The following is a 19627-nucleotide window of genomic DNA, read 5'->3' on the forward strand; positions in this document are numbered from 1 at the left end:
TGGGTTAGCATAGTGGAAGCCAGGATCCAGTCTTACTTTGGGATGGAACACATCCTCCCGATGCCAAGGATTGCGGGCCCTAGGTCAATCATGGTTGCCCCTACAGTGTACAGCTCCTGCACCTCATCCTCCTCAGCCTCCTCCTCCTCTTCAGCCTCCATCTCCAAAATGACCACATCAGTCACAAGCTGGAAGCACTGAAGCACTGCCTCGACCAAGCTGCAACAGGCTGTGCTGAAGCTAATATGCTTAGGTGACAAACCCCACAATGCTGAAGAGTTGTGGACAGCTCTGAAAGAGCAGGCAGATCTGTGGCTCACACCGCTGAACCTACAGCAAGGCATGGTCATGTGTGACAATGGCCGAAACAAGGTGGCGGCTCTGAGGCGAGGCGAGCTCACACACATAACATTCCTGGCCCATGTGCTTAACCTTGTGGTTCAGTGGTTTCTCAAATCCTACCCAAAGCTGCCAGATTTGCTTATTAAAGTACGCCGCCTGTGTGCCCATTTTAAAAAGTCACCTACAGCTTCTGCTGCCCTTGCCATGTTTCAGCAGCGTTTGCAGCTTCCGGCTCACAGACTGGTGTGTGATATCCCCACGCGTTGGAACTCTACACTGCAGATGTTGCGAAGGATTTGTGAGCAGAATGTAATGCACACGCCCGGGCTGAGTGGCGTGTGCGTGTATATGTAGTGATTCCACTGGACCGTGCCGGAGAGTGAATGCCTGGAGGGGCGTAACTAAGTATCCACCCGATCCGACCAGGGTCGCACGATGGCATACGACGCCAATGCACCAAGGAGGAACCGAGCAGAGGGACCAGGTGCTACTCCAGGACAGACTCCGGACACGGCTGTTGACCCACACAGGGGAATACAGGAACAGGCAGGTTAGGCTGGCACACAGACTGCTGGGTATAGGCAGACACGGCTGGTATGCAGACTGGCGGATGCTGGTAAGCACGACTGGTATGCAGGCAGGAAGGTACTGGCAGGTACGACAGGTTGGAGCACCGAGTGGATAGGACCCAGTACAGACTGGGACTCAGGAACAGAACCGCAGATGCGGTGGACAAACAGCAGAGTGAGGCCACCCAGAGCGGCGAGCAAGAGCAGAACAAGACGAGACCGCCTGGAGCGGTGAGCGAGAGAAGAGCAGGACAAGGCCGCCTGGAGCGGTGAGCGAGAGGAGCAGGACGAGACTGCCGAAGCAGCGAGCAAAGGGTCAGAACAGAGCAAGACTGCCGGAGCAGCGAGCAAAGGGTCAGAGCAGAGCGAGACTGCCGGAGCAGCGAGCAAAGGGTCAGAGCAGAGCAAGACTGCCGGAGCAGCGAGCAAAGGGTCAGAGCAGAGCAAGACTGCTGGAGCAGCGAGCAAAGGGTCAGAGCAGAGCGAGACTGCCGGAGCAGCAAGCAAAGGGTCAGAGCAGAGCGAGACTGCCGGAGCAGCGAGGAAGGCAGAGCAGAGCGGAAACCGCAGGAGCGGTGAGCAAGGCAGAGCGGAAACCACAGGAGCGGTGAGCAAGGCAGAGCAGGCAAGAACCGCCGGAGCGGTGAGCAAGGCAGAGCAGAGGGGACAGGGCTCTGTTCACACGGAACAGACTGGAAGGGAGAGGCAGAACCAGGTACACACAAGATACTTGCAATGAAGTAGCGAGTGGACTCTAAACTCACAAACGGGAGTACAGGGACAACGAGTAGGAGTTAGGTACAGGATCAGATTCTGCAGGAAAAGGGATGGTACGGGCATAGAGAAAAACAGGTAACAGGCTAGGAGAGTATTCAGACAAGAACAGACACAGCAGCAAGATACAGGAGCGGTTCTAGGTATGCGGCCCCTAGAAGGCGGAAAGAACAGGCTAGGAGCGTGTACACACTGGCCTGGAAATACAGCCTCCAGGATAGGCAGAAGACAACAGGTTAGAAGATAGTTCAGACAGGACACAGTTCAGACATGGGAACTGATACCGCAAGGCAGGAAACATAGACAGGACCTGGCACATCAGTGACTAGATGCCAACTGACAGAACACAATGCTCAGGCAAGGATTCCAGGAAGGAGCTGGGTTAAATACCAGGTGACAGACAGCAATAGGCTAAGGACACACAAGGGGTGTGCCAGCAGCAGCTACAAGAAGCAGGAAGTGATCGGGCGCTGCCCTTAAGCAGCAGAAACAGAGGCAAGCAGACAGCATGGATTGAAGCCAGGCTAGCAGACTGGACTGGAGATCAAGTGCGCGCTCTTGCACAGTGGGAGATGGACCACTATGCAAGGACGCCGCCAGGTATGTTACACAGAAGAAGGCTGTTGTTGAGTACCAGCATCAATAATGCCATCGGTATTCAGTTCAGACTCCACACATAAGACCTCAGGAGTGGACATGGATGTCAGACATATGAACCATCCTCCAAAACTTTGAGGACTCCACCAAGTTGGTAAGCGGAGATGATGCCATAAGTAGCGTCACCATCCCACTTCTCTGTCTTCTGAAACGCTCTCTGTTCACAATTAAAGAGGATGCATTGCAGGCAGAGCACGATGAGATGGAGCAAGGAACCATATAGGGTAATTACACACAACCCAGCCTCATCTCATCACAACGTGGATTGGGTGACAATGAGGAAGAGGAGGAGGAAGAACAGGAGCTATAGGCGGTACTACCTGCACAACTGTCATACCGTCTGTTCAGTGTGGATGGCCTGAGGACAGAGAGGAGGAGGAGAGAATGGTCAGTCATCCTTTGGTGAGGACACGGAAGTCTTGCCTGCTAGTACTCTGGCACACATGGCTGAGTTTATGTTACGCTGCCTTTCCCATGACCCTCGCGTTCTCAAAATTTTGGGTGACAGTCATTACTGGTTGATGACACTTCTAGACCCACACTACAAGGAGAACTTTATATCTCTTATTCCTGAGGTGGACAGGTCTACAAAAATGGGGCAGAACCAGAAGGCCCTTGTTGCGGAACTATTAAAAAATTCCCATCTGAAAACGCTGGCAGCAGAGGTCACAATTCGTTGGACAACCATGGAGTACAGACGAGAGAGACAACGCCAATCCAGTAGAGGCAGGGGAACACTGTCAAAATTCTGGGAGAATTTTCTCAGCCACTCACATCGCACAGGCCCTGAGGCGCGGGGTACTCTCACAAGGAGTGCAAAGTTTGGGAAGATGCTGAGGGAGTTCCTTGCCAACTGTACCAACGTACTCCGGGATTCCTCTGTGCCTCATAATTATTGGGTATCCAAGGTGGATACGTGGAATGAACTGGCTCTCTATGCCTTGGAGGTCCTGACCTACCCTGCCGCTAGCGTTTTATCAAAAAGGGTTTTTAGTGCCGCTGGTGGAATTATAACTGATAAGCGCATCCGCATGTCAACTGAAAATGCTGACAGGCTGACTCTTATAAAAATGATCAAGGGCTGGATTGAGCCAGACTTCTCAACACCACCGAATGACAGCAACGTAACATAGACTCAAATCTAGTGTCTTTTTTGGGAGGTGTATTGACATGCACCTTTACACACCGAAACATGGGTATATGCTTCCTGATTTTGGCTATTTGCTATTGTCCTCGTTCTTCTCCTCATCCTTATCCTCCACCACCATATCACTAGGGTGACCGTGGTCCGTGATGCAACACCCACATAATTTTTTAAAGGGTGTTTATGATGCCCGTAAAAAAAATTTTTCTAATGAGAACATTTTTTATGAGGCCCTCTAAGTCTCTTTCAAGGGGAATTAGAGTGCCTCCCAATTTTTGGCAGCCCTTGCATTCACTGCATAGGCCAACACTGTGGGAGACCCACTTCCTAGTTTTGGTAAAAAATTTTCATGAGGCCCTCTACGTCTCTTCCAAGGGGCATTGGAGTGCCTCCCAATTTTTGGCAGCCCTTGCATTCACTGCATAGGCCAACACTATGGGAGACCCTCTTCTTTCTAATGGGAATTTGTCGTTACTGTGGCCATGCTCTATGTGTCTTTAAATTCTTAGTGGGGTTTTTCCTAAATTTGGTCAGCCATTGGACTCACTGCGTACCCTATAACTGTATAGCACACCTGCTCCTTTCTAATGGAAACATCTCGTACTCATTACTGTGGCTCTGCTCTATGTGTCTTTAAATTGTTAGTGGGGTTTTTTCCAAATTTTGGCAGCCCTTGCAGTCACAGCATGGGCATTACCATTACCGCTCCTTTCTAATGGGAACATTTTTTTTACTAAGACCCTCCTCTGTGTCTCTTCAAAGGGGTATTGGGTTGCATCCGAATTTTTGGCAGCCCTTGCAGTCACTGCATACACAATAACAGTATAGGAGACCCACTCGTTAATAATGGGAACAACAATGCATAGCGGGCTGATGGCTCTCTAACAATAGCGAGGGCCGAATGCTGGCTTCAAAATTACATTTCCCGTTGAATGCATTTATCTTAAAAAATAACGTAAAAAAAAAAATAGGGTTTTTCTTTAGTATAAAAAACAGAGTCGCCAATGTAACCTCAATGTAATCACATTGTTCAGCTCCTGCCTGCACCTCCTCCTCCATCTCTGAAATGACCACATCAGTCACAAGCTGAAAGCACTGCAGCACTGCCTTGGCAAAACGGCAACAGGCTGTGCTGAAGATAACATGCTTAATTGACAAACTGCACAGCGCTGCAGAGTTGTTGAAAGCTGTAACACAGCAGCCTGATCTGTGGCTCTCACCGCTGAACATACAGCCAGGCATGGTCGTGTGTGACAATGGGCGGAACCTGGTGATGGAGAAATGACAGACGGAGTAGATACGGTTTCCCTCTATGCCAATCCTTTCACCAAGCTAAAGAATATGGCTGTGGTGAAATACAACTCCCACTGAGAAGCTGTTTCAGATTGAAAAACATTGGGCCCGCCAGAGGATTTGATTCTGAGGGCTCACCTTTCTCCTCCTCTCAAGAGCCCCATAGCAGCTGCAAAGTTAGCTCTATCATGAACTTTCCTGAAGTAGAAGCCAGGGCACACCACAGGATTCTCTGGTGGGACCTTCCAACCCTGGCGAGAGCGAGAAGCAGTCCTGGATAAGAAAAGTGTGTGGGAAGGTTCCCTGACACTCTATGGCTGCTTTTTTACTGAGGTGGAAACCCACGCAAACACGAGGAGAACATACAAAATCCTTGCAGATGTTGTCCTTGCTGGGATTTGAACCCAGGATCCCAGCGCTGCAAGGCTTCAGTAACCACAGATCCAATGTGCTGCCGTTCACCCTCTGATATCTAACAGGCTGGAGAAACTTGCATCTACTGCCACTCTATCTTCAGCTCCTTTGTGAGAAACTAATGTATTTGGGCAGCCACTCAGTCTACCAAATAAAATTCCTGAGAAGGAAATTGGGGATGGCTTCGCTACTGGTACTGAGGGCAGTGCTAATACTGTGGCGCCGTACCATAGTTTACTGGAAATAATCCAGGCTGGTAGGAGGCAAGCAGATTGCCACAGAAAAGTACTAGCAGTAATGTTCAGAGACCTGCGCTTGTAGAAGGCGGAGACGATACCGGGAGAAATAGTGGCGGCTGGGAACCGAGTATGGACACCCGGCCACTGCCGGCATGAGGTTGTGAAAAGCTTCCGCCTCCATGAGCCTGAAAAGCCACATTTCAAGTGCAAGCTGCTGCCCAGAAATCTGGCAGTTTAGTATTGCGGCCTGTCGGTGGGTGGCTGGCTGCATACTTGCTCTTGCATTCCAAGTAACAGAAAACTAAGCAGATGGTGGCCTCTATCATCATCATGGCCTCACCTCGGCACTATGAACTCTCCTGAAGGAGAAGCCAGGGCCCACCGGAGGAGTCTCCGGTTCTCTGGTGGGCCCGTCCAACCCTGCCGAGAAGCAGCCCTGGCTAAGAAAAGTGTGTGGGAAGGTTCCCGGGCACTCTATGGCTGCTTTTTTAAAGTGCATTGGACGTGCTTATGCATGTTATTTCTCAAACCGCATTGCAGATCAGGCCATTGCCCAACTCTGTAGTCATGAAATTAAAGGCGCAAAGAAAGATGTTTGTGTGTCGAAGCACTACCGACAAGTGCGAGCTGATGTTGGACGGGCTGCCATTGCTTCTGCAACAAGCTGCATTAGAGGACTTCCTGGGAGAAATGACACATAGAGTAGATACGGTTTCCCTCTATGCCTGTCCTTTCACCGAGCTAAAGAATATGGCTGTGCTGAAATACAACTCTCAGCAAAAAAAGCTGTGGACTGGCTCCGTACCGTCCCTGGCCACATTCACCTGTCCATGTGTTTGTGGTAGGCAGTCCTTCCCAGTAAGTGCACTGGGGAGGGCACGGGTAATGTTGTGAGACCCATGCTTGTGAAAGGCGGAGACGATACCTGGAGAAATAGTGGCAGCTGGGGACCGAGTATAGACACCCGTCCGCCGTCGGCATGAGGTTGCGAAAAGCTTCCGCCTCCACGAGCCTAAAAGGCCACATTTCAAGTGAAAGCAGATTTAGAGGACTTCCTGGGAGAATTGACAGCTGGAGTAGATATGATTTCCCAAGTCCTTTCACCAAGCTAAAGAATATATCTGTGGTGAAATACAACTCTCAGCAAAAAAAACTGTGTACTGGCTCCGTACCGTCCCTGGCCACATTCACCTGTCCACGTGTTTGTGGTTAGGCGATCCTTCCCAGCGAGTGCACTGGGGAGGGCACGGGTAATTTTGTGGGACCCGTGCTTGTGGAAGGCGGAGACGATACCGGGAGAAATAGTGGAGGCTGGGGACAAAGTATGGACACCCAGCCTCCGCCGGCATTAGGTTGAGAAAAGCTTCCGCCTCCACGAGCCTAAAAGGCCACATTTCAGGTGTAAGCAGCTTTAGAGGACTTCCTGGGAAAAATGACAGCTGGAGTAGATATGGTTTCCCAAGTGTTAGAACTCTCCTGTTAGGTTTTTTCTATTTTGCTGGTCACATGACCTTTTTACCTATTTAATCCTGCTCCGCCCTTCTGGCCATGCTGGACTTCATTGTAATTTCTACTCTTAAGCTAGCCAGGTGCTTTGTAACCTTTCTCAGTCAGTTTAGCTAGATCTTTTGACCTTTATGTTCTTTGTTGTGTGTTTGTCTTTTTACTGCTACAATTTCTGCTAGGAGGTGTCCATCTTTCTCCCAGTCCCTAGTTCTTGTAGGGATCCCTCCTTCACATCTATAGGTCTTCGTTCAGACTAGCTGAGGACTTTAGCGGGTCTGATCGCAGGATCAGGTTCCCCATTACATCGTAGGGATCTAGCTTAGTTCTATTGTAGGGACAGATCTCCTGTCTTTCCTTAGTGCTTGTAGCCTATCATAACAGTAAGTCCAGCCCAAAAATATCTCTAAGGAAAGACCTCCAGTTTCCATCATGGTGTCGGTTCAGGATTTGGCTCAACGCCTGCAGGGACTCTCTCTGGAGGTGGCCGAGCTCCAACAACACGTGAGTAGCTGTTCTGGAGCGCATTTTGTGGAGCCAAAGGTTCGATTGCTTGATTTATTTTTTGGTGAACAACAAGATTTTTTTTCCTTTAAAAATTCTTGTTTATTGTATTTTCGTTTGAGACCCAGATCCTCTGGTGATGAATCACAGCGCATAGGGTTCATAATGTCACTTTTGCGCAAAGAACCTCAGGGATGGGCCTTTTCTCTCCAACCTAGTGATCCGTGCTTTAGATCAGTGGATAGTTTTTTTTCTGCTTTGGGGTTGTTGTATGATGATCCTGATCGTGTCTCATCAGCTGAGACGGAATAGAGACTTTTGAGACAGGGATCAGGTAATGTGGAAAATTATTGTACTCACTTCCGTCGGTGGTCTGCTCAGGTGGGGTGGAACGATTCAGCTCTGAAAAGTTTGTTTCTTGCTGGGCTAGGTGAAAGGGTTAAGGATCTGCTTATTGCTTATCCTACACCTGGAAACTTGCAGGAGGCAATGCAATTAGCTATACGGGTGGACAGGAGACTGCGTGCAAGGGTTAATGAGAGTAAATCCTGTGCCATGTCAGCTCCTAGTCTTGAGAGGGTCTGTACTGACATTGGAGAGCCGATGGAGATTGGGTCGATGTCACCCTGCTCTCAGGAAAAAGACCGCAGGTTTTCTGAAGGTTTGTGCTTTTATTGCGGAAAATCTGACCATTTCATTAAGAACTGTGTGCTTCGTATGAACAAAGAAAAAAAAAAAAAAAGGTCAGTTACGCCCATATAGCCTGTTTAAACACTAAGGGAGTATTTATTTCTGCTACTACTGCTGCTCAGGAAGAATTAATTGAATTTCGGGTATTTGTGGATTGTGGTTCTACTCTGAATGTGATTGATGGGGGATTCTTGGAAAAACTTAAATTAAAACCCAAACCTTTGTCATCCCCTATTGCCGTGGTTTCTGTCGATGGCTCTCCCTTGAAATGTGTTACTCAAAAGGTTTATGAATTTCCCCTCACTATTAATGGTATTCACCAACAAAATTTGGATTTGGTAGTATTAAATAATTTGCCTTCTCCAGTAATTTTGGGGTTACCCTGGTTAAAATTGCACAATCCTGTACTGGATTGGTCTACTAATGAAATTAAGTCATGGAGCCCTAAGTGTTATGACAAGTGTTGTAACGGGCGCATTGCTGCTGTGGATAAAGGGGAATTACCTGTACCTATTCAGGATTTTTGGAAAGTTTTTTCTGAGGAGGAGTCGCAAATTTTGCCTCCCAATAGAGACTATGATTGTACCATTGAATTTGTCCCTGGAGCGACTCTTCCTAAAAGTCGTTTATTTAATCTTACTATTCCTGAGAGAAAGGCTTTGGAGGAATACATACAGATGAGTTTGGCCGCCGGTCAAATCAGACCCTCTAAGTCACCTGTGGCTGCTGGATTTTTTTTTTGTAAAAAAAAAGGACGGCGGTTTACGTCCTTGTCTGGAATTTCGCAAGACTAATAAAATTACTGTACGTAATCCCTACCCACTGCCATTGATTCCTGATTTGTTTAACCAGTTAGTGGGGGCCAAGTGGTTCTCTAAAATTGATCTCTGGGGGGCATACAATTTGTTGCGCATGAAGGAGGGTGATGAATGGAAGACTGCTTTTAACACTCCTGTGGGTCATTTTGAGAATCTGGTTATGCCTTTTGGTCTTACCAATGCACCAGCATTTTTTCAGAATCTTATTAATGACATCCTTAGACCTTTGATCGGCAAAAATGTGGTTGTGTATTTGGATGACATTTTGATTTATTCTCCTGATCTGGAGTCTCATTGGCGGAGCGTACGTGAGGTATTACAGTTATTAATTGACAATTCGCTTTTTGCTAAGCTAGAGAAATGTGAGTTCGCTGTACAGAGAATTAGTTTTTTGGGCTACATTATCTCCAGCGAGGGCTTTGAGATGGACCCGGTGAAAGTTCAAGCTGTGCAGGAATGGCCTTGGCCTATTGGTTTGAAATCAATACAGAGGTTTTTGGGTTTCGCCAATTATTACAGAAAATTCATTAAAAAATTTTCTATTATTGTTAAACCACTGACCGATCTCACCAGGAAAGGTGCTAATACAGTTCAGTGGACTACTGAGGCCATTGAAGCGTTTGTGTTTCTAAAGGAGAGGTTCAGCTCTGCCCCCATCCTTATGCAGCCTGATGTGACTAAGCCATTTTTGGTTGAGGTTGATGCTTCTTCTGTGGGGGTCGGTGCGGTGTTGTCTCAGGAAAACAAGGATGGAGTACATCCCTGTGCCTTTTTTTCAAAAAAATTTTCTGAAACTGAACTTAATTACGATATTGGTAATCGGGAATTGCTGGCTATTAAACTCGCATTTGAACACTGGCGTCATCTCTTGGAAGGTGCTGAATTTCCCATTCAGGTTTTCACTGATCATAAAAATCTGATCTATCTTGATGCTGCCAAGCGCTTGAATGCCCGTCAGGCTAGGTGGGCACTTTTTTTTTTCGCGGTTTAATTTTACTTACATCCCGGGTACCAAGAATGTTAAAGCTGATGCGTTGTCTCGCAGCTTTTCTCCCATGGTCGGTGCTGAGGAGGAGGAGAGCATTTTACAAGAAGGTGTTGTGATTGCTGCATTGGACTCCGTTTTGGAAGATGAGATTCTAAAAGCACAGGAGAATGCCCCATCTAACACTCCCCATGGGAGGTTGTTTGTGCCTAGGACCTTTAGGAGAGATTTGTTTGTTGAGTGTCATGAGTCTCGGTTGGCAGGTCATCCAGGAATTTCTGAGACCAAGAGACTTGTGGGTCGCAGTTTTTGGTGGCCTGGATGGCAGAAGGAAGTCATTAAGTGGGTGCGTCAATGTACTGTGTGTGCTAGATTTAAGTCTTCTCATACTCCTGCTGCGGGGTTGCTTTGCCCTCTGGCGGTTCCTAGTGCACCTTGGACACATCTGGCTATGGACTTTATTACTGACCTTCCCTCCTCTGAGGGTTTCACGGTCATCTGGGTGGTCGTGGACCGTTTTAGCAAGATGTGTCACTTGGATCCCTTCATCAAACTGCCCTGCGCTAAGACACTCGCTAAGGCCTTTGTCAAGGAAATTGTCAGACTCCATGGTGTTTCTACTGACATTGCTTCAGATAGGGGACCTCAGTTCGTGGCTCGTTTTTGGCGTGCCTTTTGTGACAGGTTGGGAGTTCATTTGTCGTTTTCATCTGGATATCATCCTGAGTCTAATGGCCAGACAGAAAGGAAGAATCAGGATGTTGAGCAGTTCTTGCGTTGTTTTGTGGCAGACAATCAAGAGGGGTGGTCTGAGTTTCTGCCGCTTGCTGAATTTGCTCTTAACAACCATACATCCTCTTCTGCTGGGTGTTCGCCTTTTTTTGTTGTTCTGGGAGACATCCGTCTTTTGGGTCATTCTCCAAATTGGTATCAGCTGTGCCTGAGGAGGAGAGTTTTTCCGGTGATTTGGAGAGAGTTTGGACGGATGTGCGTGGTAATCTTAAGGAGGCTAACAAAAAATCTAAGAGGTACTTTGACAGGAAACGTCAAGAGGTTTTGTTTACGGTTGGTGACATGGTTTGGTTGTCCTCTAAGAATCTGCGGTTGAGGATTCCTTCTAAAAAATTGGGTCCCAAGTTTGTAGGGCCCTTTAAGGTGCTTCAGGTAGTTAACCAATCTGCTGTTAGGTTGGAGGTTCCTACCTCCTGGAAGATTAATCCGGTGTTTCATGTTTCTCTATTGAAAAAAGCTGATGTATCAGATAGAGACGCCACTGCCACTGTTCCTCCGGTGGTGGAGGATGGGGAATATGAAATTTCCTGCATCCTTAATTCTAGACGGTATAGGGGGAGTTTGCAGTATCTCGTCGCTTGGAAGGGTTTCGTTCCCAAGGATAACTCATGGGTGAGGACGGATGATGTTTCTGCTTCCAGACTTGTCAGAGCGTTTCACAGGAGGTTTCCTGATAAGCTTGGGCCTAAGGGATCCGGAGGATCCTCTTAGAAGAGGGGGTACTGTTAGAACTCTCCTGTTAGGTTTTTTCTATTTTGCTGGTCACATGACCTTTTTGCCTATTTAATCCTGCTCCGCCCTTCTGGCCATGCTGGACTTCATTGTAATTTCTACTCTTAAGCTAGCCAGGTGCTTTGTAACCTTTCTCAGACAGTTTAGCTAGGTCTTTTGACCTTTATGTTCTTTGTTGTGTGTTTGTCTTTTTACTGCTACAATTTCTGCTAGGAGGTGTCCATCTTTCTCCCAGTCCCTAGTTCTTGTAGGGATCCCTCCCTCCCATCTATAGGTCTTCGTTCAGACTAGCTGAGGACTTTAGCGGGTCTGATCGCAGGATCAGGTTCCCCGTTACATCATAGGGATCTAGCTTAGTTCTATTGTAGGGACAGATCTCCTGTCTTTCCTTAGTGCTTGTAGCATATCATAATACCAAGTCCTTTCACCAAGCTAAAGAATATGGCTGTGGTGAAATACAACTCTCATCAAAAAAAGCTGTGTACTGGCTCCGTACCGTCCATGGCCACATTCACCTGTCCACGTGTTTGTGGTTAGGCGATCCTTCCCAGCGAGTGCACTGGGGAGGGCACGGGTAATGTTGTGGGACCCGTGCTTGTGGAAGGCGGAGACGATACCGGGAGAAACAGTGGAGGCTGGGGACAGAGCATGGACACCCAGCCTCCGCCGGCATTAGGTTGAGAAAAGCTTCTGCCTCCAGGAGCCTAAAAGGCCACATTTCAGGTGTAAGCAGCTTTAGAGGACTTCCTGGGAAAAATGACAGCTGGAGTAGATATGGTTTCCCAAGTCTTTTCACCAAGCTAAAGAATATGGCTGTGGTGAAATACAACTCTCAGCAAAAAAAGCTGTGGACTGGCTCCCTACTGTCCCTGGCCACATTCACCTGTCCACGTGTTTGTGGTTAGGCGGTCCTTCCAAGTAAGTTCACTGGGGAGGGCACGGGTAATGTTTTAGGACCCGTTCTTGTGGAAGACGGAGACAACACCAGGACAAATAGTGGCGGCTGGAGACCGAGTATGGATACCTGCTAGCCACAGCCATAAGATTGTGGACAGCTGCTGCCTCCACGAGCCCAAAAGGCCACATTTCAAGTGCTGACACTGAGTGGAATCCATGCATCCCTCAACTTTAACAAGATTCCCGGTGCCGGCATTGGCCACACAGCCCCAAAGCATGATGGAACCTCCACCAAATTTTACTGTGGGTAGCAAGTGTTTTTCTTGGAATGCTGTGTTTTTTTGCCGCCATGCATAATGCCTTTTTGTATGACCAAACAACTCAATCTTGGTTTCATCAGTCCACAGGACCTTCTTCCAAAAAGAAATTGGCTTCTCCAAATGTGCTTTTGCATACCTCAGCCGACTCTATTTGTGACGTGCTTGCAGAAACGGCTTCTTTCGCATCACTCTCCCATACAGCTTCTCCTTGTGTAAAGTGCGTTGTATAGTTGACCGATGCACAGTGACACCATCTGCAGCAAGTTGATGCTGCAGCTCTCTGGAGGTGGTCTGAGGATTGTCCTTGACTGATCTCACCATTCTTCTTCTCTGCCTTTCTGATGTTTTTCTTGGCCTGCCACTTCTGGCCTTAACAAGAACTGTTCCTGTGTTCTTCCATTTCCTTACTATGTTCCTCACAGTGGAAACTGACAGGTTAAATCGCTGAGACAGCTTTTTGTATCCTTTCCCTGAACAACTATGTTGAATAATCTTTGTTTTCAGATCATTTGACAGTTGTTTTGAGGAGCCCATGATGCCACTCTTCAGAGGAGATTCAAACAGGAGAACAACTTGCAAGTGGCCACTTTAAGTAGCTTTTCTCATGATTGCATACACCTGGCTATGAAGTTCAAAGCTCAATGAGGTTACAAAACCAAAAAAAGTGCTTTAGTAAGTCTGTAAAAAGTAGGTAGGAGTATTTAAAACAAGAAAATGTTAAGGGTACCCATACTTATGCACCTGTCAAATTTTGTTTGAATGCAGATTGCACATGTTCTGTTAGTACAATAAACCTCATTTCAAGGCAGAAACATTACTGTGTCCAACAGTTATTACATATATCAAACTTAAATAGCTGTTGCAAAAACACCAATTTTTATAAAACATTAAGCTTAAGATTAATAGGGGTGCCCAAACTTTTTCATATAACTGTAGCCCCAAAGACTATAATTGATAGACTATATGTGTTCTATTCATGAAAAATAAATGGGTAGAACATGTATGTAAAGCACGGATGTGTGAATGAAGTCTTAGTGTGCAACTTACCCAGCGTCTTGTTAATGAGGCTTACGTTGGCCTTGAATAAGTCTTGTAATTCCACTGCAACATAAAACAGAATGAGTACACAGCTTCAGCTCCAGTTTGCACTTATTTATATGGTTATATAATTTGGAGTAATCAAAATAGTCAACCAATTGACATATCTAGCTTAGTTTTCGTTAAGCTTAACCTTTTCCTTAAAAGGTTATTCCCATTTTCATGGATGAATATTGTCGGTGCTTGTAAAGATAAGCGCTTTTGCTTTTTACCGTTTCTGAAATTTTGCTGCCATTCCATTCTTGGCATAGAGGACAGGCATTTGTAGATGGCCGCGTTGCTGCTTCAGATGATGATTGGTCCAACACTCCAAGGTTGACGTAAGTAGTTTTATTAATCCTTTAGTCAATTTATATTTCTCATATGGGTTTTTTGTTTTTTTCTGCGGCTATGTTGCATCGTGTAGCCAGTCCCCTCATTGTTTTTGTGGAACTTAGTACTAGCACTCCTCCTATTTGGCTTAGTTTTATTTACATTAGCAGGAGACACCAAGAGGGGTTCTGCATATTTTCAGTTTTTTGTTTGAGACCATGTGGATGTTGAGTTTCTTAGTCCCTTTCACTTAGTGTTAGTACTGTTTGGCAGCCATTGTTGTTGTGGTGCTGTACCCTTTGGGTGATGCGATCTGGGGCTATAGGGGATTTTCCTTGCAGCACGGGTGCTGTGGGGCGCCTGGGTCACTCCCTCTGTTGGTGTATATTATGAACATAATGTTAACTAAGAACCTCGTGTTCATTTTTTTTTTCATTTTTGCTTAGTCATATTAGATCAATGCATCAGTTTTGGATGTGAGCAAGCATCATATAATTGGCCCATATAAATGAAACAAGTCATAGCTGTTAAACTAACATATACTAAACACTGCTACCCTATGTCCTAAATGCTCAAAATATCCTAAAGTGGTTAAAGTGATTCTCTACAAGTTTTCCTTAAAGGGGTGGTCTGAAGCTAAAAATATAGACATATAGGATTAAAATCAACATTAATGTAATAATCAAATCACTTTTTTTTTAGATCCCTGCTCAATATGCAATATTTATTTTCAATACACAGTGACAGTGCACTCCATCTCCAGCTCTGATGAGAAGTGACCAGCTGGCAAGAGAGCGCACTGTCAGTACACATTGTGGAAAAGAGAATGCGGCCAACAAGGAAAGCAAAGACCAAACCCACCCCAAAAACAGACATTATTGGTGACGCTTCGTTTCAGGGTAAGAGAGGCTGTAGCAGTGACCACAGCCTCTGCCCCCAGATGATGTCCTATTTAAGTATCCCAGCATGTGCTAGGGATTCTTAAATGAAATGTCATCAAACCAGAAGTAAAAAAAAAAAGTTAATAAAGCAGTTATATAGTGCAGAGAGGGAACGGGAGGGACTTTTCAATTAACATATAGTGGAAAAGCGAATAGATTATTACACTAAATAGATAGAGATTTAGTATTAAAATCTACATTAGTTTCAGACCATCTCTTTAAAGGGAATTTGTCACCACATTTGACCTAAACTATTAATATGGGCATACAGGTTATAGACTGCTGAAAAAAAGTCATACCTTTATGCCTCATATCAGATGCCTTGTTGTGGATAAATCATCGTTTATTACTTTATGTAAATGATATTTTCCAGGCTGTGGGGAGGACACTGCCTGAAAGATAACACTGCCTCCAGAAATTAATTTACATGAAGAGGGAGTTATCAGTGTGAGGCAAGTAACTAACACAGAACAGGGGAAATTAAATTTGTCATCTTGCAAACACATGTTTTGCTTCTCTCTCAGCTGTGCTGTACTGCAACAATATTACAGCCCTGTCTGCCTGTGAGATTGAAGCGGAAGCTGAGAGGAAACTACAGATGTGTCAGGTATGATCACACACAGCTCTGCAGTGAGATCAGGAGAGCAGAGAGCGGCCATTGCACATCAGACTGGTAGCCATCACACTGGTAACGCTCCCTACAGTGGCATGTAAAAGTTTGGGCACCCCTGGTCAAAATTATTGTTATTGTAAAAGTTAAGCAAGTTGCAGATCAAGTGATGTCTAAAAGGGCTAAAGTTAAAGATAGTTACATAGTTACATAGTTACATAGTTTATAAGGCCGAAAAAAGACAAGCGTCCATCCAGTTCAGCCTATTTCTTGTGCACTGCAGCTATTCCGCAGCGTTGATCCAGGGGAAGGCAAAAAAAACAAAAAAACATGCGGTATAGGCCAATTTACATCATTGAGGAAAAATTCACTTCCCGACACCAATCTGGCAGTCAGATTAAATCCCTGGATTAATTAACTAAGCATAAGATGTAATTTTATTGTTCTCAAGAAAGGCGTCCAGGCCTCTCTTGAACTCATTAAGTGAGTTGGACATCACCACTTCCTCTCCCAGAGAGTTCCAGAGTCTCACGGCTCTGACCGTAAAGAATCCCCTTCTATGACACATTTCTGTCCTGTATATATATATATATATATATATACATGACAGACCAAAGGTTTGGACACACCTTCTCATTTAAAGATTTTTCTGTATTTTCATGACTTTGAAAATTGTACATTCACACTGAAGGCATCAAAACTATGAATTAACACATGTGGAATTATATACTTAACAAAAAAGTGTGTAACAACTGAAAATATGTCTTATATTCTAGGTTCTTCAAAGTAGCCACCTTTTGCTTTGATGACTGCTTTGCACACTCTTGGCATTCTCTTGATGAGCTTCAAGAGGTAGTCACCGGAAATGGTCTTCCAACAATCTTGAAGGAGTTCCCAGAGATGCTTAGCACTTGTTGGCCCTTTTGCCCTCACTCTGCGGTCCAGCTCACCCTAAACCATCTCGATTGAGTTCAGGTCTGGTGACTGTGGAGGCCAGGTAGCACCCCATCAATCACCTTCTTGGTCAAATAGCCCTTACACAGCCTGGAGGTGTGTTTGGGGTCATTGTCCTGTTGAAAAATAAATGATGGTCCAACTAAACGCAAACCGGATGGAATAGCATGCCGCTGCAAGATGCTGTGGTAGCCATGCTGGTTCAGTATGCCTTCAATTTTGAATAAATCCCCAACAGTGTCACCAGAAAAGCACCCCCACACCATCACACCTCCTCCTCCATGCTTCACGGTGGGAACCAGGCATGTAGAGTCCATCCGTTCACCTTTTCTGCGACGCACAAAAACATGGTGGTTAGAACCAAAGATCTCAACTTTGGACTCATCAGACCAAAGCACAGATTTCCACTGGTCTAATGTCCATTCCTTGTGTTCTTTAGCCCAAACAAGTCTCTTCTGCTTGTTGCCTGTCCTTAGCAGTGGTTTCCTAGCAGCTATTTTACCATGAAGGCCTGCTGCACAAAGTCTCCTTTTAACAGTTGTTGTAGAGATGTGTCTGCTGCTAGAACTCTGTGTGACATTGACCTGGTCTCAAATCTGAGCTGCTGTTAACCTGTGATTTCTGAGGCTGGTGACTCGGATAAACTTATCCTCAGAAGCAGAGGTGACTCTTGGTCTTCCTTTCCTGGGGCGGTCCTCATGTGAGCCAGTTTCTTTGTAGCGCTTGATGGTTTTTGCAACTGCACTTGGGGACACTTTCAAAGTTTGCCCAATTTTTCGGACTGACTGACCTTCATTTCTTAAAGTAATGATGGCCACTCGTTTTTCTTTACTTAGCTGCTTTTTTCTTGCCATAATACAAATTCTAACAGTCTATTCAGTAGGACTATCAGCTGTGTATCCACCAGACTTCTCTTCTGCACAACACAACTGATGGTCCGAACCCCATTTATAAGGCAAGAAATCCCACTTATTAAACCTGACAGGGCACACCTGTGAAGTGAAAACCATTTCCGGTGACTACCTCTTGAAGCTCATCAACAGAATGCCAAGAGTGTGCAAAGCAGTCATCAAAGCAAAAGGTGGCTACTTTGAAAAACCAAGAATATAAGACATATTTTCAGTTGTTTCACACTTTTTTGTTAAGTATATAATTCCACATGTGTTAATTCATAGTTTTGATGCCTTCAGTGTGAATGTACAATTTTCAAAGTCATGAAAATACAGAAAAATCTTTAAATGAGAAGGTGTATCCAAACTTTTGGTCTGTACTGTATATATAGTCATTTTTTACATTTTAAAACTGACAAAAACAAAAAAGGAAAATGGGCCGATGCAGAAGTTTTGGCACCCTTGGAGATTTGTGTACTCAGATAGCTTTGATCAAGTTTTCAGACCTTAATTAGCCTTTTAGGGTTATGGCTTGTTCACTATCATCGTTGATAAAGGCCAGGTAATGCAAATGTCCCAGCTGTATAAAAACCCAGCCTCCTCTAACCTTATGTCAAAAACAGCAGCCATGGGTTCTTCTAAGCAGCTGCACAGCACTCTGAAAATGAAAATGGCTGAGGCCCACAGGGCAGGAGAAGGCTATAAGATGATAGCAAAGCGTTTTCAAGTTGCCCTTTCCTCAGTTCGAAATGTAATTAAGAATGACAGATAACAGGAACAGTGGAAGTCAAGATGAGGTCTGGAAGACCAAGAAAAATTTCAGTGAGTGCTGCTCGTAGGATTGCTAGAGAGGCAAATCAGTACCCCCTGCTTGACTGCAAAAGACCTTCAGAAAGATTTAGCAGACTCTGGACTTGTGGTACATTTTTTAGCGACACCTACACAAATATGGCCTTCATGGAAGAGTCGGCAGAAGAAAACCTCTCCTGCATCCTCACCATAAAATTCAGCATCAGAAGTATGCAAAAGAACATGCAAACAAGCCTGGTGCATTTTGGAAACAAGTCCTGTGGACTGATGAGGTTAAAATAGAACTCTTTGGCCACAATGATCAAAAGTATATGTGGAGAAAAAAGCACAGAATTTCAGGAAAAGAACATCTCGCCAACCATGAACTATGGGGGTGAATCAATCAAGCTTTGGGGTTGTGTTGCAGCCAATGTCACGGAGAACATTTCACAGGTAGAGGGAAGAATGGATTCAATGAAATTTCAACAAATTCTTGATGCAAACATAACACCTTCTGTAAAAAAGCTTAAGTTGAAAAGAGGATAGCTTCTACAAATGGATAATGATCCTAAACACACGTCAAAATCCACAATAGAGTACCACAAAAGATGCAAGCTGAAGGTTTTAAAATGGCCCTCACAGTCCCCTGACCTGAACATCATTGAAAATCTATGGCTAGATCTCAAAATAGCAGTCAATACAACACGACCCTGGAATCTCACAGAACTGGAAGAATTTAGCCTGTGTGAACTGAAACCAATGGACTTTCTGTCAGCATGTTATATGCTGGAGGGTTAACTCACTTAAATGGCGTGGTTTTAGGGGAATGACAGTGATAGGAGGGACTTTATTCCCCATACCTCCACCTCCGGGTGTGTCTGAGCAACGTTTAAATGTTCAGCCCTGTTTTTTTTCTGTGTGTTGTGTTTGGAGAGGCGAGGTCTCCAGACTGGACAGCTATAGCTCAGGAGGGAGCTGAAGGCTGGACTATAACCTGTGTGGGCGACCCGCACACACATATATGGACTGCACTACAAATTTATCTTTTTGTTTTGTTGTTTTGTCAAATAAGGATGTGTTGATTTGCTTGAGCGCAGAGCTTTATGCTATAAATAAAGCCTGGAAAGAAAACCCGGGTTCCTGAGTCTACTTCCGGAAGTGGCCGAGCGAGTCGTTCTACCACACCTCAAACAAGAATTGAAAGACTCTTGTCTGGCTACAAAAAGCGTTTAGAAGCTGTGATACTTTCAAAAGGGAGTGCTGCTAGGAACTAACCATGCGGGGTGCCCAAACTTTTGCATCGGCCCATTTTCTTTTTTGTAATTTTTAAAATGTAAAAAATAGAGATCCTTTAATCTTC

The 19627-nt window shown here is 45.3% G+C and overlaps 1 protein-coding gene across 5 annotated transcripts in view; it reads right to left on the reverse strand.

Annotated features, from left to right (window-relative positions):
* LOC141165302 (uncharacterized) overlaps positions 1-19627 on the reverse strand; it is a 192910-nt gene that overhangs the window by 106330 nt on the left and 66953 nt on the right. For all 5 annotated transcript variants that reach the window (XM_073650898.1, XM_073650901.1, XM_073650900.1 and 2 more), the window contains one exon: positions 13721-13774. In XM_073650898.1, coding sequence (XP_073506999.1) covers positions 13721-13774 — 54 coding nt within the window. The remainder of the gene's footprint in view (positions 1-13720; positions 13775-19627) is intronic.

This window comes from Phyllobates terribilis, unplaced genomic scaffold (genome assembly GCF_046119375.1).
Source record: "Phyllobates terribilis strain yellow unplaced genomic scaffold, ASM4611937v1 Scaffold_11__3_contigs__length_659146591, whole genome shotgun sequence".
Classification (NCBI taxonomy): Eukaryota; Metazoa; Chordata; class Amphibia; order Anura; family Dendrobatidae; genus Phyllobates; species Phyllobates terribilis.